Below are 17,028 nucleotides of genomic sequence, written 5' to 3'. Positions count from 1 at the left end.
TTTATGTTTATAAATATTTCTTACATGCGACTGTGTGTGTAAAACAAATATACATACATACGAGGAGATATGTATTAAATGAAAGTAATATTTTCTAAGAACAAACGCAAAAGAAAACAAGAAAATAATATAATTGCTTAGTATTTTTAAAATAAAATAAAATACAAAAAAAAATTAAATAAAACAAAGTAAAAAAAAATAAATAAAAAATAAGGTAAACTAAATAAACTGAACTAATCTAAATTTAAGGTCTCTCTTGAACTGCTAACATTTTCAGCACTTTTTGGCACATAAATTTCAATACTTTTTATGTCTACAGACCGTCCATCCCCATTGTGTTTAAGCCCACTGCTCATTTGTGAGCCTTCGTTCCACCACTGCACTTTGGCGGTGCCAAAGAAAACAAACATTAAATTTCCAAAGAAGCTGATACCTCCTGCTAGAATGAAGATAATCCGCCACTGATGCAGATTTGTCTGTAAATAAGCACAATTTTATGCATAAAATAAAATTGAACTGCTAAATTTTCCACCATTCCCACTCACCGCATCTGTGACAATATAACCGACGATCAACGGCGCAATGATGCTCATCACATTCGCCGCCGAATTAGCAATGCCCATTAAAGTGCCCGCAAAGTGTGGCGATAAGTCCAGGTGATTCACTTGATAGCCAAAATGCGTAACAGTGCTAATTGTTACAGTCAGCGTCAGCAATGTGATGGCCAAGTCTCCTTGATCGGTGCGTAAATAGCCGAGGTAGACGAGTGTTGCCGCCGGTATCCATTGGCCGATTGTATTGAATAGCTTTCGACTCACAGTCGCATTCAGGCGCTTCGACTTTTCCAAGTAGCTCACCAATGGGCAGAGTACTAGTGAAACAGCGAGCATAGTGAGATAGGGCAGCGCTGAATAGAAAGCATTGCTTTGTATATCCTTGCCGAGCACACTTTTAATGTAGGATGGTATTTGCGTGAGCAGCGTCCAAAAGCACCAAGAGCTCGCACACTGGCTAAGTACAAGCACCAGAAAGGGTCTTGAGGTGACGATATGTTTCCACGGCACCGCATTCGTGGTGTTGCATTCTTCACTTTTTGCATGCCGTCTCAAAGATGTGTTAATTAGTGTACGTTCAGCGGCTGAAATGTATTTACAATCATTCGGCGTACTCGCGCCAAATACAAACCAAACAATAGCCCATAGGAGACCCAAACCGCCGGGTATATAGAAGGTGCTGGGCCAACCCCAACTGGAAGAGCAGAGTACACCACTGATGGCCAACATAATCGATATGCCCAATTCTAGGCCCGAACAGCAGTAAGTCAGCATTGCGCTGCGCTCTTCAATGGGTGCCCATTTAGCCATTATAGTTGCAATCGTGGGATAGGTGGCGCCTTGAAATAAGCCCTGAAAGAAGCGTAAGGCACACAGCATTGGCCAACCGCCTCGACTGACGCTTAGAGGTGTAAGCAACGCCAATGTGCTGCTAACGGTCACGCTGATGCATAAAAGCAAACGCCCACCGAAGCGGCGCGCCCAGTGACCAGATGGTACCTGCGCCAATATATAACCACAAAAGAAGCTGCTGAGAATATGCGATTTCGTTTGCTGCGACCAAGCGTACTCCTAAAGAAAAAATGAGCATGAGTAAAATTGTGCTTGCCACAAATACAATGTTTGTATTGAAATTGATAACTATTACTCACCGGAAAGTTAGGATTCGCTGCGGCATTATCCATCATCGCCACAATGGCCATTGAAAGATTGACGCGCATAGCGTAAATCAGGCATAGTCCACAGAAGATAAGGAAACACTGTAGATGGCGGACGCCGAGCATGGGCTGACTGACCATGTCATTAGTTTCCAATGAGATGCGACGTTTTTCCATCATGTTTGAGTGTTTAGTTGCTGTTGACTGTCGCTGAAATCTGTAAGTTGGTATGTCCTTGAACCTGTCTAGTATTCTGCTTTGGGCACAAATGATATGAAGTTGCTGCTAACTGTGCTTTATAAGTGGTATTGTCCGCCAGTAACAAAAGATGAAGATGATGGCGTATGCAGTTGCCATTTGCTATGATAACATGCAGTTCAGCCATTCTGTTGGCGGCAGCGTAAACTGGTTAAACACAGAAAATTTTATATTTAGCTAAGATAAATGCAGCAATTTTTTTCTAGAAATGTCTTCTATGAGCATGCATTGTCTTCTTTCATCTAAATCTAATCATAAATATGTTTGAGAAACTCAACAATGCCTTGGAAAATGTTCATTTGATTAGGTTTTTATGATCTTAAATTTGTTTTTGTTTGGGTTGACTGTGTACGATTTACATATCTACGTAAAAATATATATACCATTTATGTACAGTGATTAGCAGACTTCATCTGTGAAAGAGTTTCGCATTCGGGAGTAACTTTAAAATAAAAACAAAGCACAAAGTAAGACAACTTTTCTTACGCAAATACACAGCTGACAAAATTGTATTATAAATTATTTACACGAGTAGGGAAAATACCCAGGCCTAGTTTCTTCGAAGTCGAGGGCGCATTCAACAACGTCGAAACGACAGCAATTTACATGGCCCTGGGTAGCTACAGAAGAAGAAGAAGTACAGTGATGTGTATCCACTCCATAGTGAAATGAGTAGAACAATCAATGTATCTGTAGGCACAGGTTCTGTAATTAGAAGAACAATGAGTTTTTAAGCCAATCAAAACGCACGGCATAACGGAATCAAGGGCGACTTAATTGTCGAAACCGATTAACTTATGTCATCTGGGGATTTCATCCTTAAGATTCCCATATATTTTACAATAAGGGAAGATTGGTAAGCCGGCAGTGATTGTATTTCCATCTACATCGATGGCTCAAGGAGTCGACTCGAGACGACTCGAGTCGACTATATTTCAAGAACCTGCGGATAAGGCAATCATATTGCCTGCCTGATAACTACAGTGTCTTTCAGGCGGAGATCTTTTATTCTATAGAAGGCGGCGTGTCTCATACGGAAAAATAGGTCTCTTGCAGGGTGGCTATAGCACCAGTACTCAAGCAATGGCGTATACCAACAAGCTACCTCTTCAGTAGTTGCCGGTATGAGGGCGAAGTAAAATCGATTCAGAATTTTCTATGTCAGAGCTTAGCTCGTCAGACAAGGCGTCTCAAGCATTTCGGAGCATAAAGAGGAAGTAAAAATATCGGAGCTGCTTAGCTTCACCCGGGATATTAAATGATTTAACAGACACTATACTGATAAGGAAGGATGCGGATCGTCCTGGCACTTATAGAGGGCATTCACAACGAGCAATTTTAGCTCCAAGTGTAACTGTGAATCATTTGTAAGCGCCTTCCTAGCCTAACCTATTTAAAGGATGTGTCAATCTCTTGCCTATTGATGCTTTATCCGTTAAGAAAACCATAAGCTTTTTGATGTTCTTATTATTCTAGAAGCTCTAATCCAGTTTCCAATATTTTTTTCATTTTTAATGCATGCTACGCGATCATTGTTTTAGAACACTGTGCACATTTATTCATGCATAAATTCCCACAGCTAAATCTCTTGCGCATTTGAGTCTTGGATTTTTTTCTTAGATAAATATTTAATTTAATTTTGGTGGTAATGAACTGCTGGCAATGAACTTCAGCGGAAGCTCTATGCATGTATTCGGCCATTGAACTGCAGGAAAAATAAGGAATCTAACAATAAGCCGTGAAGATACTCATATACATAAATAGATAATGCCAGAAGAATTGCACTGCGTTGACCTATCAAGGTTACAATTATATAGGGAATAAAGTAGGGCTTCTACGTATCCAGTCACTGTTGTCCGACTTTACTTAAGATGCAAGATGCGGTAGCCATCATATGTATGTATACATGTGTAGCTTTGGGACACGTAACAAGGAGAGAGAGTTTTGGTTGGGAGACTCCGACTTATTAGCTTCAGGATTTGGTTGCGTGCTCGGTTTGGGAGCCTCTACTTAAAACTGAGTTCAAATGAAAAGTAAGATTAAGCCTAGGATGACACTTCCTTCTTTTGATGATGACCACGGAAAATGTTTAAACGATTATTATTTAAGGGTATGCGTCTGGAATGGAGCTTGTGCCCCCTCCCGTCTAGTGGATGTCTTGAGGAGATTTTTGCGTTGATATTCGGCAAGTAAATGTGCCATTCGAAACCATAACATAATAATTTTTTAAATTAATTATTTTTTAATGAATCTTCCTTTAACTTCTATGTATGTATATTTCTTAATCTAATTTAATTTTTATGAACACCGGCATAAGACTGACATCAAAGCCATCCATGTGATGGACTGGACAAGGTAAAAATACACGTGGGGTGTTGACCCCGTGTAGTGCAGCTTTGAACGAAATTTTCGCCAAAAATTCGAATCAAAGCACGGTTCTTCAACATCTCGATCAATTGCATCAACGCGCCAGCATCCAAATACATATATCTTCTATGAACGTTTGACATGCACTCATGAGCATTTTCCACTCAAGATCTTCGGGACCGCTGTCGGAAAGTGCGTACTAACTCAAAACCGCAGAAGCATAAAATTTTTCATCAGGCCGCCTTAAAGAAAACACTGCGATCTGGTTGAGTTTGTGCAATTAAGGGACAAAAAACAAGGGACTCCGTCCCATCCAAAAAAATGCGGTATCTGCCTCTTAAAAGTCGTATAAGCGGTCTTATCGTGCAAACTGTCCTTCGTTCGTCAACGAATTGATAGCGCCTTATCAATGTGGCTTTAGACCTGGTAAATTCACCAAAGACCAGGTATTCACCATACACCAAATCATGGAAAATACTTGCGAGAGAGAAATATACAGATATAATCTTTTTCTCCTTCGATTTTAAAGCTGCTTTATACGCATATAAATGAGATGTCTATATGCCACGATGTCTGAATTTGGGATGGTATTGAAACTCATACGGCAGGGTAAAATAAAGCTGAGCAACGCCACCAGCTCTGTCCGGGTCGTTCGATACCAAACAAGTATTTAGAAAAGGCGACTCCCTGCTTTGTCTTTTCCATGTAAGAGATGAAAACAAAGTGAGTCAGTCTGGAGCAGAATGAAAAAATAACAATGAATCTGCAGTCATCAATAAATCAATTATAGTATTGACCTCTCGACACACTCCTTACTTTGTATAGTTTATGCTTTAAGCAAGTTATTCTAGCGCATCCTCTGTGATTGTTTGTTTCGTTGTCACCGCATGACCGTGACGTTGACGTTGCTTCTCTCTCTCTCTCTCTATCATCAGGAAATTCGATATGTTCTACGGTACGCTACGTACACTTTCGTGGGTAGCAGCGCTCTAACACTTATTATACGGAAATTATATGCAAATAACCTTTTCTCTTAAATAGTAACAGTTATAAAAACCCTCAATTCAGAAATATTATTGAATTATGTTGCCCTCTGTTTTGAATCAAGTATTTATTAAATTTTTTGTTTAGAAGTTAAACATATAATATAAACTATATATTTATATATGTATATTTGCCTATGTTCTGAGTGTTATCACCTAGGAAGTTAGTGCAGGGTTGTCACTTATTTTCGATTCTGCACTTTAACTAAAATTTCCTAATAAGGATATTATTTATTTAAAAGAAAGTTTTGAAAACTTAAATTCTAAAATATTTTCGACGAGTGTTGCCACGTGTTTTTTTTTTTTTGAAAACAAATACGGAGTAATTTTTTTTATATAAGTTTACTGATACGTAAATAACGTGGTTTTCACAGTAAATTTTTCTATTCATCTCCTTCATAATTCATGCAGTAAGGGGTTAATGTGAATGAGCATTTTTTGCATGTCTATATTTAGTGTGTATAGACAGTACATATACACTCCAGGTATGTACTATATATTCTAGTGTATTCCTAAATAGAGTTGCCACCTAATTTTTAATATAATAATGTTTTGAATATCACAAGCATCATTTTTTTTATTTATTTCCAAACTATACTTTTTATGAAATTTTTAGGATTTTAGTAGGCTTTAATATTGACAATATTTTCTGTTTATGAACATACTTTTTTCAAAATTTTTTTATGTTGTTTATCACTGGAAAATTAGGTACTTATTTGGCTCAAATGTTAATGCATTGATAACATTTTTGTATCGACATACTTTGTAGATTTAAAGCCTTATGTGCACATTCATAGTACATATCGAGCCCTAACCGCCAAAATAACGTAAGCGACATTTTTCCCAAAATTTTCTTTTTGTTGCAGAAATGCATCTAGATGCTTTAGAATTATTTCTGCATCAAAGAGAAAATTTTGAAAAAAATGTCGCTTACGTTATTTTGGCGGTTAGGGCTCGATATAGCGTAATGTTACATAATAATTTCCTTTACAATATTACAAACAAAATAGTTGTAAATTAAAGCCTTCCAAATGAACATTTCTGTATACCTAAACATTGGAAACTTTAAAAAGTAAATGCACTCCGAGCAATGCTCGACCAATCTGGTACTGATTTTTTATAACTAGTTGATATAATTAATAGTACGTATATGTATTGGTTAAACTTTATGCCGTTTCTTTTAGCACATTTCCCTCCTTTGGCTCTTCCTTTTCCTCGCTGCTTGGCGTCACCACCACCAAATTTTCATTGAGTGGCTTCAGCTCCTGTACCTTAAGCTCTTCATCATGCCACGGCTGCACCTTTGCTGTGCCAAAAATAATGAAAAGTAGATTTGCAAAGAAATTGAAACCGCCAGCAATGAAAAATATAATGCGCCACTGTACTGAATTCGTCTGTGAGAAGTAAATAAAAGGATAAACACATAAATATCTGCTAATAAACTCATTTCTATTAAAAAAAAAGAAAACTCACCGGATCCGTTACGATATAACCAACCACGAGTGGTGCAATAATACTCATCACATTGGCGGCACTATTGGTCAATCCCACCAGCGTGCCGGCAAAGTGTGGCGATAGGTCAATATGATTCACCTGCCAGCCGAAATGCGTGATTGCAGTAATCGACACAGTGACGGTCAACAGAACGACAGCCAAATCACTTTGATCGGCATTCACATAGCCTAACCAAATGAAAGTGGTCACCGGTATCCATTGGCCGATTGTGTTGAAGACCTTCCTACTGACTGTTCGGCTGACGCGCTTCGATTTTTCCAACGCCTCAACGAAGGGACAACAGATGAAACCCAAAATTACCATTGAGAGGTATGGCAGAGCGGAGAGCAATGCATTGCTTTTGATATCTTTGCCCAGCACACTCTTCATGTACGATGGTATTTGAGTGAGCAGAGTCCAGAAGCCCCACGTATAGCCGCAATGAGTTACCAACAATGCCAGAAATGGCGGCGATGTGAATATCTTGCACCATGGCACTTTAGTGGGCATTTCATGCTCTTCACTTTTCACCTGCTTGCTCAGTGACGTTTCAATGTATGAGCGTTCAGCATCGGAAATTACTTTGCAATCGCTGGGTGAGCTGGCGCCAAAGCATAACCAAATTATCGCCCACAGCAAACCCAAGCCACCGGGTATGTAAAAAATACTTGGCCATCCCATGCTTGAGGAGGCTAGTGCTCCGCTGGAGCCCAACATTATCACAGTGCCAAATTGTGCGCCCGAAAATAAATACGTTGCCAAAGAGCTGCGCTCCTCAACTGGCGCCCATTTAGCCAAAATTGTGGCCATGGCTGGTATTGTGGAGCCCTGTCCAAAACCTTGTAGAAAGCGTAGCGCACACAGTAACTGCCAGTTTCCAATGCTGGCTGCAAGCGGTGTCAGTATGGCCAATATACTGCTGCTGGTTACAGTGAACATTAACATCACTTTACCGCCGAAGCGACGCGCCCAACCACCGGCGGGAATTTGTGTGCATATATAGCCGCAGAAGAAGCTGCTGAGTACCTTGGATTTTGTTTGCTCTGACCATTTGTACTCCTGTGAATAGAAGAAGTGAGAAATAAATATTCGTTGTGTTGAAACTTTTTGGGTTAATGTAAAGCGCTAAAAGAGCGTAAACGTTTGAAGGCTGAGTATTTTCTGGAAGCGATGATCTGCTACAAATTACATTTGAAGCAACCAAAATTCTAAACTTTTTTTGCCGCTTCGCATGTTTTTTTAGCATAGAATTCCTTCTAGCAAACATGTTTTCAAGATAGTTTTTAAGGAGCACGGTGACTACAAGTAACAGAGCACTTCCGCTAAAAAAAGCGGCTGACAATCTTGTGGCTTTTTGAGGCTTTTATGAAAAGGAAAGGTACATGCTCAAAACTAAGGTAAGACTACTAGTGAAACAGAATAAGCAGGGACCCAGGGAGGAGTTGTTTTCTCCTACTTACTCCTATGGACGGGAAACCAGACAAGAGAGACCCTTACTGATGCAGACACTGAGCGTAATTCTGTCTTACACTTCTCGACTAGCTGGTATATGGTGATCGGTGATGGTACAGGCCAAATTACAGGATCAGCTAGGTAAAAAAAAGCACTGAATGAGTAACTGCTAGGTTAAAGCCAGAATCGCTGCCTGCCGAGAAGGAAGTTTCACAGGCGGAAGATGTTAGTCCCGGAAAGCTAATCCGCACTAGTTAGGCTTCAGCTTATTCCACCTCTTCGTACTCCATACAATTTCGAGAAAAGGGAGTCTGCTGCGAAACAGTTGCGTAAACCCCGATAGGACAGTGGCCTGCCAGTACGCCCACCATAATCAAGAGATCCAGCTTCGCGAGCCTAAGCAGATCTCGAGACCATCCTCGGCCAGAATGACCTCACAGTGGCACATTCTTGGTTTTACCTCAGCGTTCACTGAGTTGACTGGAGGCCCATTTTTCCAAGAGAAATCCACAGATTGTCTAGGGAACTCCCACACATCCTTTTCTTTGGTGCCTCGAGGGTGCCGCCGCTGGCCAGGTTCCTGCGATATCACTTTCACTTGGCTCATAAATAAGTCTGAAATGAAAGTACTCCAATGCATCTTCAACCTTCGAGCATAACGTAAGTGCAGTGAAGTTCTGATTGGCACCTGGCTGGAGGAGGGTTAAACTCGATAAAAAAATAAGCGGTCATGACTATGGAGGATGGGTGGTGCGAAAACGACCCGACTAGGGTGAATTGTTTTAAATCTACAGAACACAAACAAAGTTGGGTCCAAATTGAGGCAACTTTACGAACAACATAACGATTTCAACCAATGTTGAGCTTCATCTCATCTCCCATGAAAGGTTTAGAATTAGATCTTTGATGCTTCAATTTTAATCATCTGTTGAGAAATAAAAAAATAATAAAAAAGCTGTAATTTTTGTATATGGAAAATTTTACTTCATACATAATTATTTAACACCACTCACAAGGACCTGCCCCACCAGACACAATTTTAAATATTTCTACGAAGATTTTATCAGCCTAAATTTTATTGAAAGCAAACGAAGCAATATTTTGTAACACAAAAAAAAATCTGACTTGAAACTAATTGCTTTGGCTAGTGCACAAAGGTAAAAAAGGGGTCTCTTGCATTCATTCAAATAATATTTGCAAAGATTAATATTTTTTTTGTAAGGAATTCTTTACATTAGTTATTTATCTGCGTGAAAAATTATCTTTCACTGTTGTATAAGTTCCGACGACATAGTTATAGTTCAAAATTCATCACATCCTGCAGTAAAATGTCCCACCAGTCACCAAGGAATGGCCCATATGCACAACTTTAACGAGAAGCTGCATACACACTTTGCAAAATAAAGAACGTAATGCCATGACATTGGTGTTTTTATGCAAGTTATCAGTATAATTTACGCTCTTAATAAATTAATAATTTCAACACAATTACAATCCAAAAAATTCCATATTTTATTTGTTAAGCGGAATTTTGATATTTTTCGAAATTAAACTGTAAATATTTTTTCACGTACTTAGAAAATTAACACTTTGATTTATTTCTGAAATAACAGTTTTAAGGCATTACTTTTCACTTCACTTCATACTCACAGGAAAATTTGGGTTCGCTGCACTTTTATCCATCATCGCGACAATGGCCACCGAAAGATTCACACGCATTCCGTAAATGGCCGAAAGGCCACAAAATAGTAGTAAACATTGTAAATGGCGCCGACCGAAAGTTGGTACTACAGTTGAAAATAAAAAATAAACAAGAAAAAAATTTTGATTTTAGAAATTTTCCTGTTACGTGCGCACCTTTGAATTGAGTATTAGGAATAATTCGTGAAAACTCACGCTTTGTTTCAGATAAGCTTCGATTCAACACCATTTCAGAACTGACTCACTGATTTGGACAACTTCAACGGTAACTAGACAAGTGGCACAGCAATTGTTGAATGTTGGATGTAATGAGAGAGAAGTGATGATGAAAAGAGTATGCGCCGGGCGACTTTCAGCCTACTGAGCTTCTGCGCGAACGCCTTAATAAATATGTAATTATATTGCTTACTGTTTGACTTTACTTATCGTTTTTAGAATTAATTGGATAAGAACTCTATAAATATGGTCATAAAATAATTACTTAACTATGTACATTAGACTGCATCACTCCGCATAAAAAAAAATTAAATTCGATACTGTGCTTCCATTGGAATTATAAAATCTCTTATTATTTTAAGATGTTCACCAAAATATTTCGGAAAAATATTAAGATTTACGTGAGCTGGACCGATTTGAAAATACCTCCAAAAATGGATTTTTTTTTATAAATAAAAGTAGTTTCTTAAAGATGTTTTTTGAAAAAATCCCCTCAAATTATAAACCGGTTTAAGCCTAAACAATTTTTAAACCCCCTTCGATTGATACCCGTAATTTAATAATTCATTTAACTTATAAATATAATTTTAATTTTCATTTTGAAACAGGTGGCAACCCTCTTCTAACACCACAAAAAATATTCTTAGCGTTTAGACCAAAGATTTCTTAAGACTCCTTCGTTTGACATTCATATTGCGATATTTCGTATAACTTGTGTATAAGAAAACTAAATTCGACATTTCAAATAGGTGGTAGCCCTCTTCAAAATATTTTCAAACTACTACTTTCTGAAACTCCATTCCTGCGTCACCCATATGGTGATACATATTTCTCTTACCTAATATGATCTTTTTAACAAGTGGCAACCCTCCTATGGCTCAGCTAAGAACCAAAGCTGGGAAGCGCTGGGTGCTCAAAACAAAGTTCCGCAAATAGCTGATGTCCACTCCGAATAGTTTTTCGGGAGTGCTGCTGAAATGCGCACCGAGGTGTTTAAAAATTGATTTAGCGAATGTCGGGCAGCTGAGAGGGAAGTGATGAGAAGATGATTCCACCTCGTTTTCCAAACAGCTGCCGCAGTAGAGATCTATGACGATGTTAAGTCGCACCACAAGGGTTCCTAAAAGACAACGTCTGGTCAGTATACCTGTAAGAATCTAGAGCTAGAGCTTAGCTCACCGCAGGAGCTCTCTTGACCCCTTGCGGTCAACAACCGACCAGAAAGACCTTGAAAGCCAAGCTTGCACCCAGGAGACTACAGCCGGCAGGTTGCCAACAGAACTCCTATGCCTTCCCTGCGCGAGTTGATGGCGTCGAGAGTGCCCTGCCTACCTAATTCACCAGCCCAGCTTCTATTGGTTTTATAATAGCAGAACGTAAAGTTGATACTAGTCAAAAAAAAACGGTTAAGAGTAAATGCAATTTTGTATATTAACTAATGAATCATTTTCCTTAATTATTCTAAATGAGAAAAAAAATCTAACCAATTTTAAATTAGAATGGCCTTATTTCGAAACAATTAAATATATTTAGGACAGTTGCCAAAAAATTTTCCTAAGCCACTTTATGCACAGATTGTGTATATGTACAAAAAGCTTTGGTGAGATTTTTTTCAGCGGATGTTTTCACGACTTAATTACATCGGATACGAACATTACTTGTGCATTCTAGATTACTTAGTATAAACAAATATGTTGTTTGTATAGTTCTATCTGCGCATTTTATACTATTTGCATTGCTATTATTTATTTGTAAATAGCAAACAAACTGCCGTTGCCTGACATTGATTTATTTTTTGTGTTAGATAAAGTTTAGCATCTGAGTGTGTATTTCCCCAAACGTCACTAATACGAGGTGGTCCAAATGCTATCATGCTTATTATAATGAAATATCAGCTCTGATCCAATACTGTGCGTGTAAAATCCTGTCAAAATGTCAAACAGCGAAATTGATCTCTGAAGTGAGAGTAAAAAGTGAGCAACAAGAAAAAGTACGGAAACAAAAAAAAACATTTTTTGCTGTAAAAACGTCAACCAGTGATGGCTATACACTTTTCATGATTTTACCAGAAGAAAAAGTTCTCCAAAATACGCTCCCATTTACTGGATTTTGCAGGAACTTGGAGTACGGGATCATTTTTCCTGTAACTTCCTGCAAGTACCTGTAAGTTTATGGAGTACTGGATCAGAGCTATCATCTCAAAGAATCATATCTTTAGGTATTCTAATGCATTATGAACTTTGTTGAAATTAAATTCATATATTTCTTAGTACATCTATTGTAAGTATCTCATAGAAATTTTTATAGTCGAGTAAGTGCACTCAGAAAAAAGCATTTCCTTAAAACAAGAAACCAGTTTCCTTATTTTAGAGTTGCTCATTTTTCCTTAAAATTACGAAAAATTTACTCAATTTGAGAAGTTTTTTCCTAATTCAGGATCATGCTAATAATAGTGCGTCGTTAATTTGAGGAGGTAAATTTACTCAATATAAGTACTATAACACTACTGCTTATGGTTCTGAGATCGCAGGTTCAAGTCTGGTTGGAGGTAGTTAGAGTCAATTATTTCAATTCAAATATAAATTACAAATTGCAAAATTAATTTCATATGCCAAAACCTAAATACTCAAATACCATACAAAATAAATTAGATTTTTTTTTCTTTTCATAATACAATTTAAAAATTACAATAAAAAGGATCAGTCCAGCGCCTTCGTCTTGACCTGACGTAGAATACGTGATATTATTAAGATCACGTTCAAGTTAAAAACGGTACATGAAATATTCGTTTTGATTGTATAGACTTGAATTTAATAAATCAATATGAATTGCAAAATATTAATACTTAGCAATAAAGAAGAAGGAAATCCACATGAACTTCAATCATATGTACCATCAGCTTATAAGTAGATATATGCTATGACGTGTATCATTATTTAAATTCATTTTTATTTCCTTTCATATTACAGAAATTTGTATTACTTTTTATATTTATTAGCCTAGGTAGCCGTATTAGTATTCCCGTTCGTGTTCGTGCTCGTCTTCGCATTATCTTCGTCTACGGATTTGTGCATAAGTTAGCTAAGACTTCTGAAACAGCTGGAAACCCTCCTAAATATAGGTAAAAAATAAACAAATCTCTTGCATCTGACATTGTCATACCGACATAAATATTTCATGTGCATGATTAATGAAGTTAAATTCGATTTTTTAAATACGTGACAACGCTTCTAAATACAGCTCAGAAATAAAGCCTTTTTAAACCCATTTCATTTGATACCCATATCCGTAATGATTGCTAAATTTATTAAATAATTTGAGTGTACGTTTTTACCAGGTGGCAACCCTCTTTAATAATCTAAATATTTAAACTAAGGATATATTACCACCTTCGCTTCACTTAATATTTTAATATTTCATTTAACTCATGCTTAAATACTTAATTTAAATTCTAATTTTGAGACAGGTGGCAACCCTATTCAAAATATTTCCAAACCACAACCTCTTTCGTCTGGCATCCATATCAAGATAAACATTTCAATTTTCTGCCTTTATTTAAGTCGAACTGGCTTTTTGAAACAGGTGGCAACCCTACCCTACATATGTGTAATTAAAAAATAACGCCTTTTCAAAACCATTTCGATCGATAGTCATAGTGTAATAATTGATTTAACACGATAATATTTCTATTGCTCCAAAAAATCTATATCCCGGAAATGAAAGTTATATCTGCAAATCATAAGTTGCTAAGAAACTTTAATGGCTGAAAATATACCCCAAAATAAGCCAATATTTACCGTTGTTTCTACGACAGAAACCGAATTGGCTACTTACTAAAATGAATCTGTCGAAAGGCTTGGAATTTTGTGTTTGAAAGGCCACACCTTTCTTTTCGTGAAGCTCTAAAAATTACAACTACAACATTTGAGCATAGCCTCCATATCGAAACGTAAAACGTATTCTACGTCAAAATATCAGTATATATGTAGATAGTAAGGCGGCGATCAAGGCTATAATCTCACATCGTATTTTGTCAGAAAATGTCCTTAGTAGCAGGGAAACAGTAGACAAGGCGGTCGAGGGTAAACGGCTGCACATATACTGGGTTCCAGCCCCCACAAGGGCATTATGGGAAACGAAATAGCTGATGAGATTGCCAAAAGTGCCATCCGTCTTGCTAGCGAACCAGTACAGGAAATACAAAAGTCACTAAAAACGATCTACAATGAAATTTCCGAAAGAGCTGAGCGCCGGATCAGGGCGAGACGGAACGCATTAGGGACATGCAAAACCACCAAGATCATGTATAATAGCAACAAAGGAAACATTCATTTCTTGCTTACACGGTCACGTACGAATTGCAGGACAGTTGTTGGCCTAATGACGGGCCACAACCTACTGGCATCCCATGCAAGCAGAATGGGGATTAGTAGCAGTGACGCATGCAGGAAGTGCAGGGAGGAAGGCTTGAGAGAGACGTTCGAACACCTCTTCTCTTTCTGTCCGGCCTTAGCTAGACCTCGTTTTAGATATCTCGGAGCTTCGCAGTTCAAAAGACTAGAGGAGGCTTCAAAACTGGATATTAAAGCTCCCTTGAACTTCGCAAAAAGCGTTGACGTCCTATACGATGACTACTTTAGATCGCAGTGAAACGGACCTCCATTTGGCACTACAAAGGACCAACGGATCTATGTAAGGCGCATCAGCCGGCCAGTGTAACCTAACCTATCACTGAAGTCCTCTATTAAAATTCAAAACTGTTAGTGCAATTCAATGTAAAACTAAATTAAAAAAAAAAAAAATTTTCCGAAAAGTAATATAACCCTCATTAGTCCCTTAAATTACAAACTAAATTTGTCGTTGCGGCCTATTTTGACCCTGCGAGAGTTAACGGTTTTTTGGATTAAAAAAACTGTACGGAGCTGATTCATTGATAATTGTTTGCCATCTGTTTTCTTCACGTTGAACACAAATTTTAAGTTTATTGTGGTGGACTTTGCATAGAATTTCGTGGCACATTCACTTTTTGTGGATTTTTTGCTTGCTTTAATATCATACTGACATAAGAATCATCGTCCACGTGTATGATCCTTGCGACCACTTGGTAACAATTGCCAAAGAAAATTTCAATTAAAACAGACATAAAATTCCATCGAAAACAAAATCTAAATTTTTTAGCAGAGACAATTGATTGATCGGACACAAAACAAGTGAGCAAATCGGATTAAAACTTAAAAATAATAATAATAACTTAAAAATGAGCGTTAAATGGTTTGCCAAAAAAATGTAACTTAAATGACATATTAACTATTTTGTTGCCGAGAAAATTCTGGATATTACTCACTGTGGTACAAAGTGTTGATTCATGTAAACTCATTTAAACATACTTGAATTTTATGAAAAAAAATAAGCAAACCAAGCGTAACCTTCCAGGGTTAAAAATAAGAGCCAATGTATGGACATAATGCATATTAAAATTCAGGCGAACATTTGTAAATGAAAACAGAATTGATATACCTCTTAATTTGTGTAAGCATTTATTTTAATTCATACCATGTATGTTTATTTTAAAGCTTAATTCTAGTATATGGAACCTATCAAAATATGGTCTCGTCGATTGCCCAGCATACTCCCATTATTTTTTCACCCCATACACATAGCATATTTAATTAAGTTAAATTTCATTCCACATCCCTTTTCATATTAATTGTCTCAAATTTAATATGATCTCGCGGATCCCTTTGCATTCTGGGATAATTCCATGATTGAATCTCGGTTTTGCCGAACAAAAGAAATAATAGATTGCCAATAAATTGTAGACTGCCTGCAATATAGAATATCACACGCCACTGGCTCACATCTTTCTGCAATATATAAAATAAAAAAAATGTATAGCAACAGAAACTAATCTATAATATGCGTCGCATGTTTTCATGTATGTCTACATACCGCATCTGTAACGATGAAGCCCACAGTTAATGGTGCCAGCAAACTCATAATAGTGGCTGCAAACCCACCCACGCCCATCAATATGCCACCAAAATTTGGCGATAGATCAATGTGATTGGTGAGGAAACCTAAAGAGCCTGCCGCGGTCGCACCAACAGCTATCACCAGCAAGCCGAGCGCCAATTGGCTTTGCTCGGCGCGCATATAGCCGAGTAAGATGAGCGGTGCTACCGGCACCCAGAAGGCGATAGTGTTGAACAGCTTTCGGCTAGCGTAGACACTGGTGTAACCACGTTTCATAAGGAAATTGGCCAGAGCACAAAAGACAACTGTTAAGCACATATTAGCGAAATATGGCACTGCAGACATTAACGCATTGCTCTTGATATCCTGCCCCAGAATGCTATTCATATAGGATGGAATTTGTGTGAGAAGTGTATAAAAGCCCCAAGCGAAGGTGCTCTGCGCTACCAATAGCACCCAAAATGGCACACTTGTGAGTATCTTAATCCATGGTGTTTTCAGAGGTGCTTCCCCATGCGGCGACTTGGCGGAAGTACCCAAAGACGACTCGATCATCAATTTTTCTTCCACCGATATCCATTTACAATGGCTGGGTGAACGAGCGCCTAAAAAGTACCAGACCAGAGCCCAAAGCAGGCTGATCATGCCGGAGCAATAGAATATGCCTGGCCAGCCAAATTAAGATGCAGCAATCCAACCGCTTACCAACATCATCGCAACGGTACCGAACGACAGGCCAGTGTAGCAAAATGTGCCAAGTGTGCCGCGCTCTTCGGGTGGCACCCATTTGGAAAGCAGTGTATGTATTGAAGA

The 17,028-nt window shown here is 38.0% G+C and overlaps 2 protein-coding genes and 1 pseudogene across 2 annotated transcripts; all 3 read right to left on the bottom strand.

Annotated features, from left to right (window-relative positions):
• Positions 1-233: 233 nt before the first annotated feature.
• LOC118744008 (putative inorganic phosphate cotransporter) lies at positions 234-2,007 on the bottom strand. The gene is made up of 3 exons (XM_036476770.1): positions 1,706-2,007; positions 546-1,625; positions 234-476 (listed from the first exon to the last, which is right to left on the bottom strand). Exons 1-3 carry the CDS (start codon positions 1,889-1,891, stop codon positions 234-236), a joined length of 1,509 nt encoding a protein of 502 aa, XP_036332663.1. The 5' UTR covers positions 1,892-2,007.
• A 4,538-nt stretch (positions 2,008-6,545) lies between these two features.
• On the bottom strand, positions 6,546-10,255 carry LOC118743887 (putative inorganic phosphate cotransporter). The gene is made up of 4 exons (XM_036476650.1): positions 10,222-10,255; positions 9,976-10,112; positions 6,853-7,932; positions 6,546-6,773 (listed from the first exon to the last, which is right to left on the bottom strand). The coding sequence occupies exons 1-4, from the start codon at positions 10,253-10,255 to the stop codon at positions 6,546-6,548; spliced, it is 1,479 nt and encodes a 492-aa protein (XP_036332543.1).
• Positions 10,256-15,895: 5,640 nt separating this feature from the next.
• Positions 15,896-17,019, bottom strand: LOC118744007 (annotated as a pseudogene).
• Between the last annotated feature and the right edge of the window lie 9 nt (positions 17,020-17,028).

Source organism: Rhagoletis pomonella, unplaced genomic scaffold, assembly GCF_013731165.1.
Source record: "Rhagoletis pomonella isolate Grant_MI unplaced genomic scaffold, Rhpom_1.0 Rhpom_scaffold_00007, whole genome shotgun sequence".
NCBI classification, from domain to species: Eukaryota; Metazoa; Arthropoda; class Insecta; order Diptera; family Tephritidae; genus Rhagoletis; species Rhagoletis pomonella.
The sequence above is the reverse complement of the archived record's forward strand: the minus strand, read 5'-3'. Positions and strand labels throughout refer to the sequence as shown.

Bases quoted from the DNA above. Each gene is read 5' to 3' on its own strand.
- LOC118743887 (XM_036476650.1), bottom strand. From the start codon at position 10,255: ATGGTGTTGAATCGAAGCTTATCTGAAACAAAGC. The intron at 7,933-9,975 runs GTGAGTATGAAG...TTCTATTCACAG, and splicing joins CAGCGAACCCAAATTTTCCT to GAGTACAAATGGTCAGAGCA. The intron at 6,774-6,852 runs GTGAGTTTTCTT...TACTTCTCACAG, and splicing joins GTTATATCGTAACGGATCCG to ACGAATTCAGTACAGTGGCG.
- LOC118744008 (XM_036476770.1), bottom strand. From the start codon at position 1,891: ATGATGGAAAAACGTCGCATCTCATTGGAAACTAATGACATGGTCAGT. The intron at 1,626-1,705 runs GTGAGTAATAGT...TTTTTTCTTTAG, and splicing joins CAGCGAATCCTAACTTTCCG to GAGTACGCTTGGTCGCAGCA. The intron at 477-545 runs GTGAGTGGGAAT...GCTTATTTACAG, and splicing joins GTTATATTGTCACAGATGCG to ACAAATCTGCATCAGTGGCG.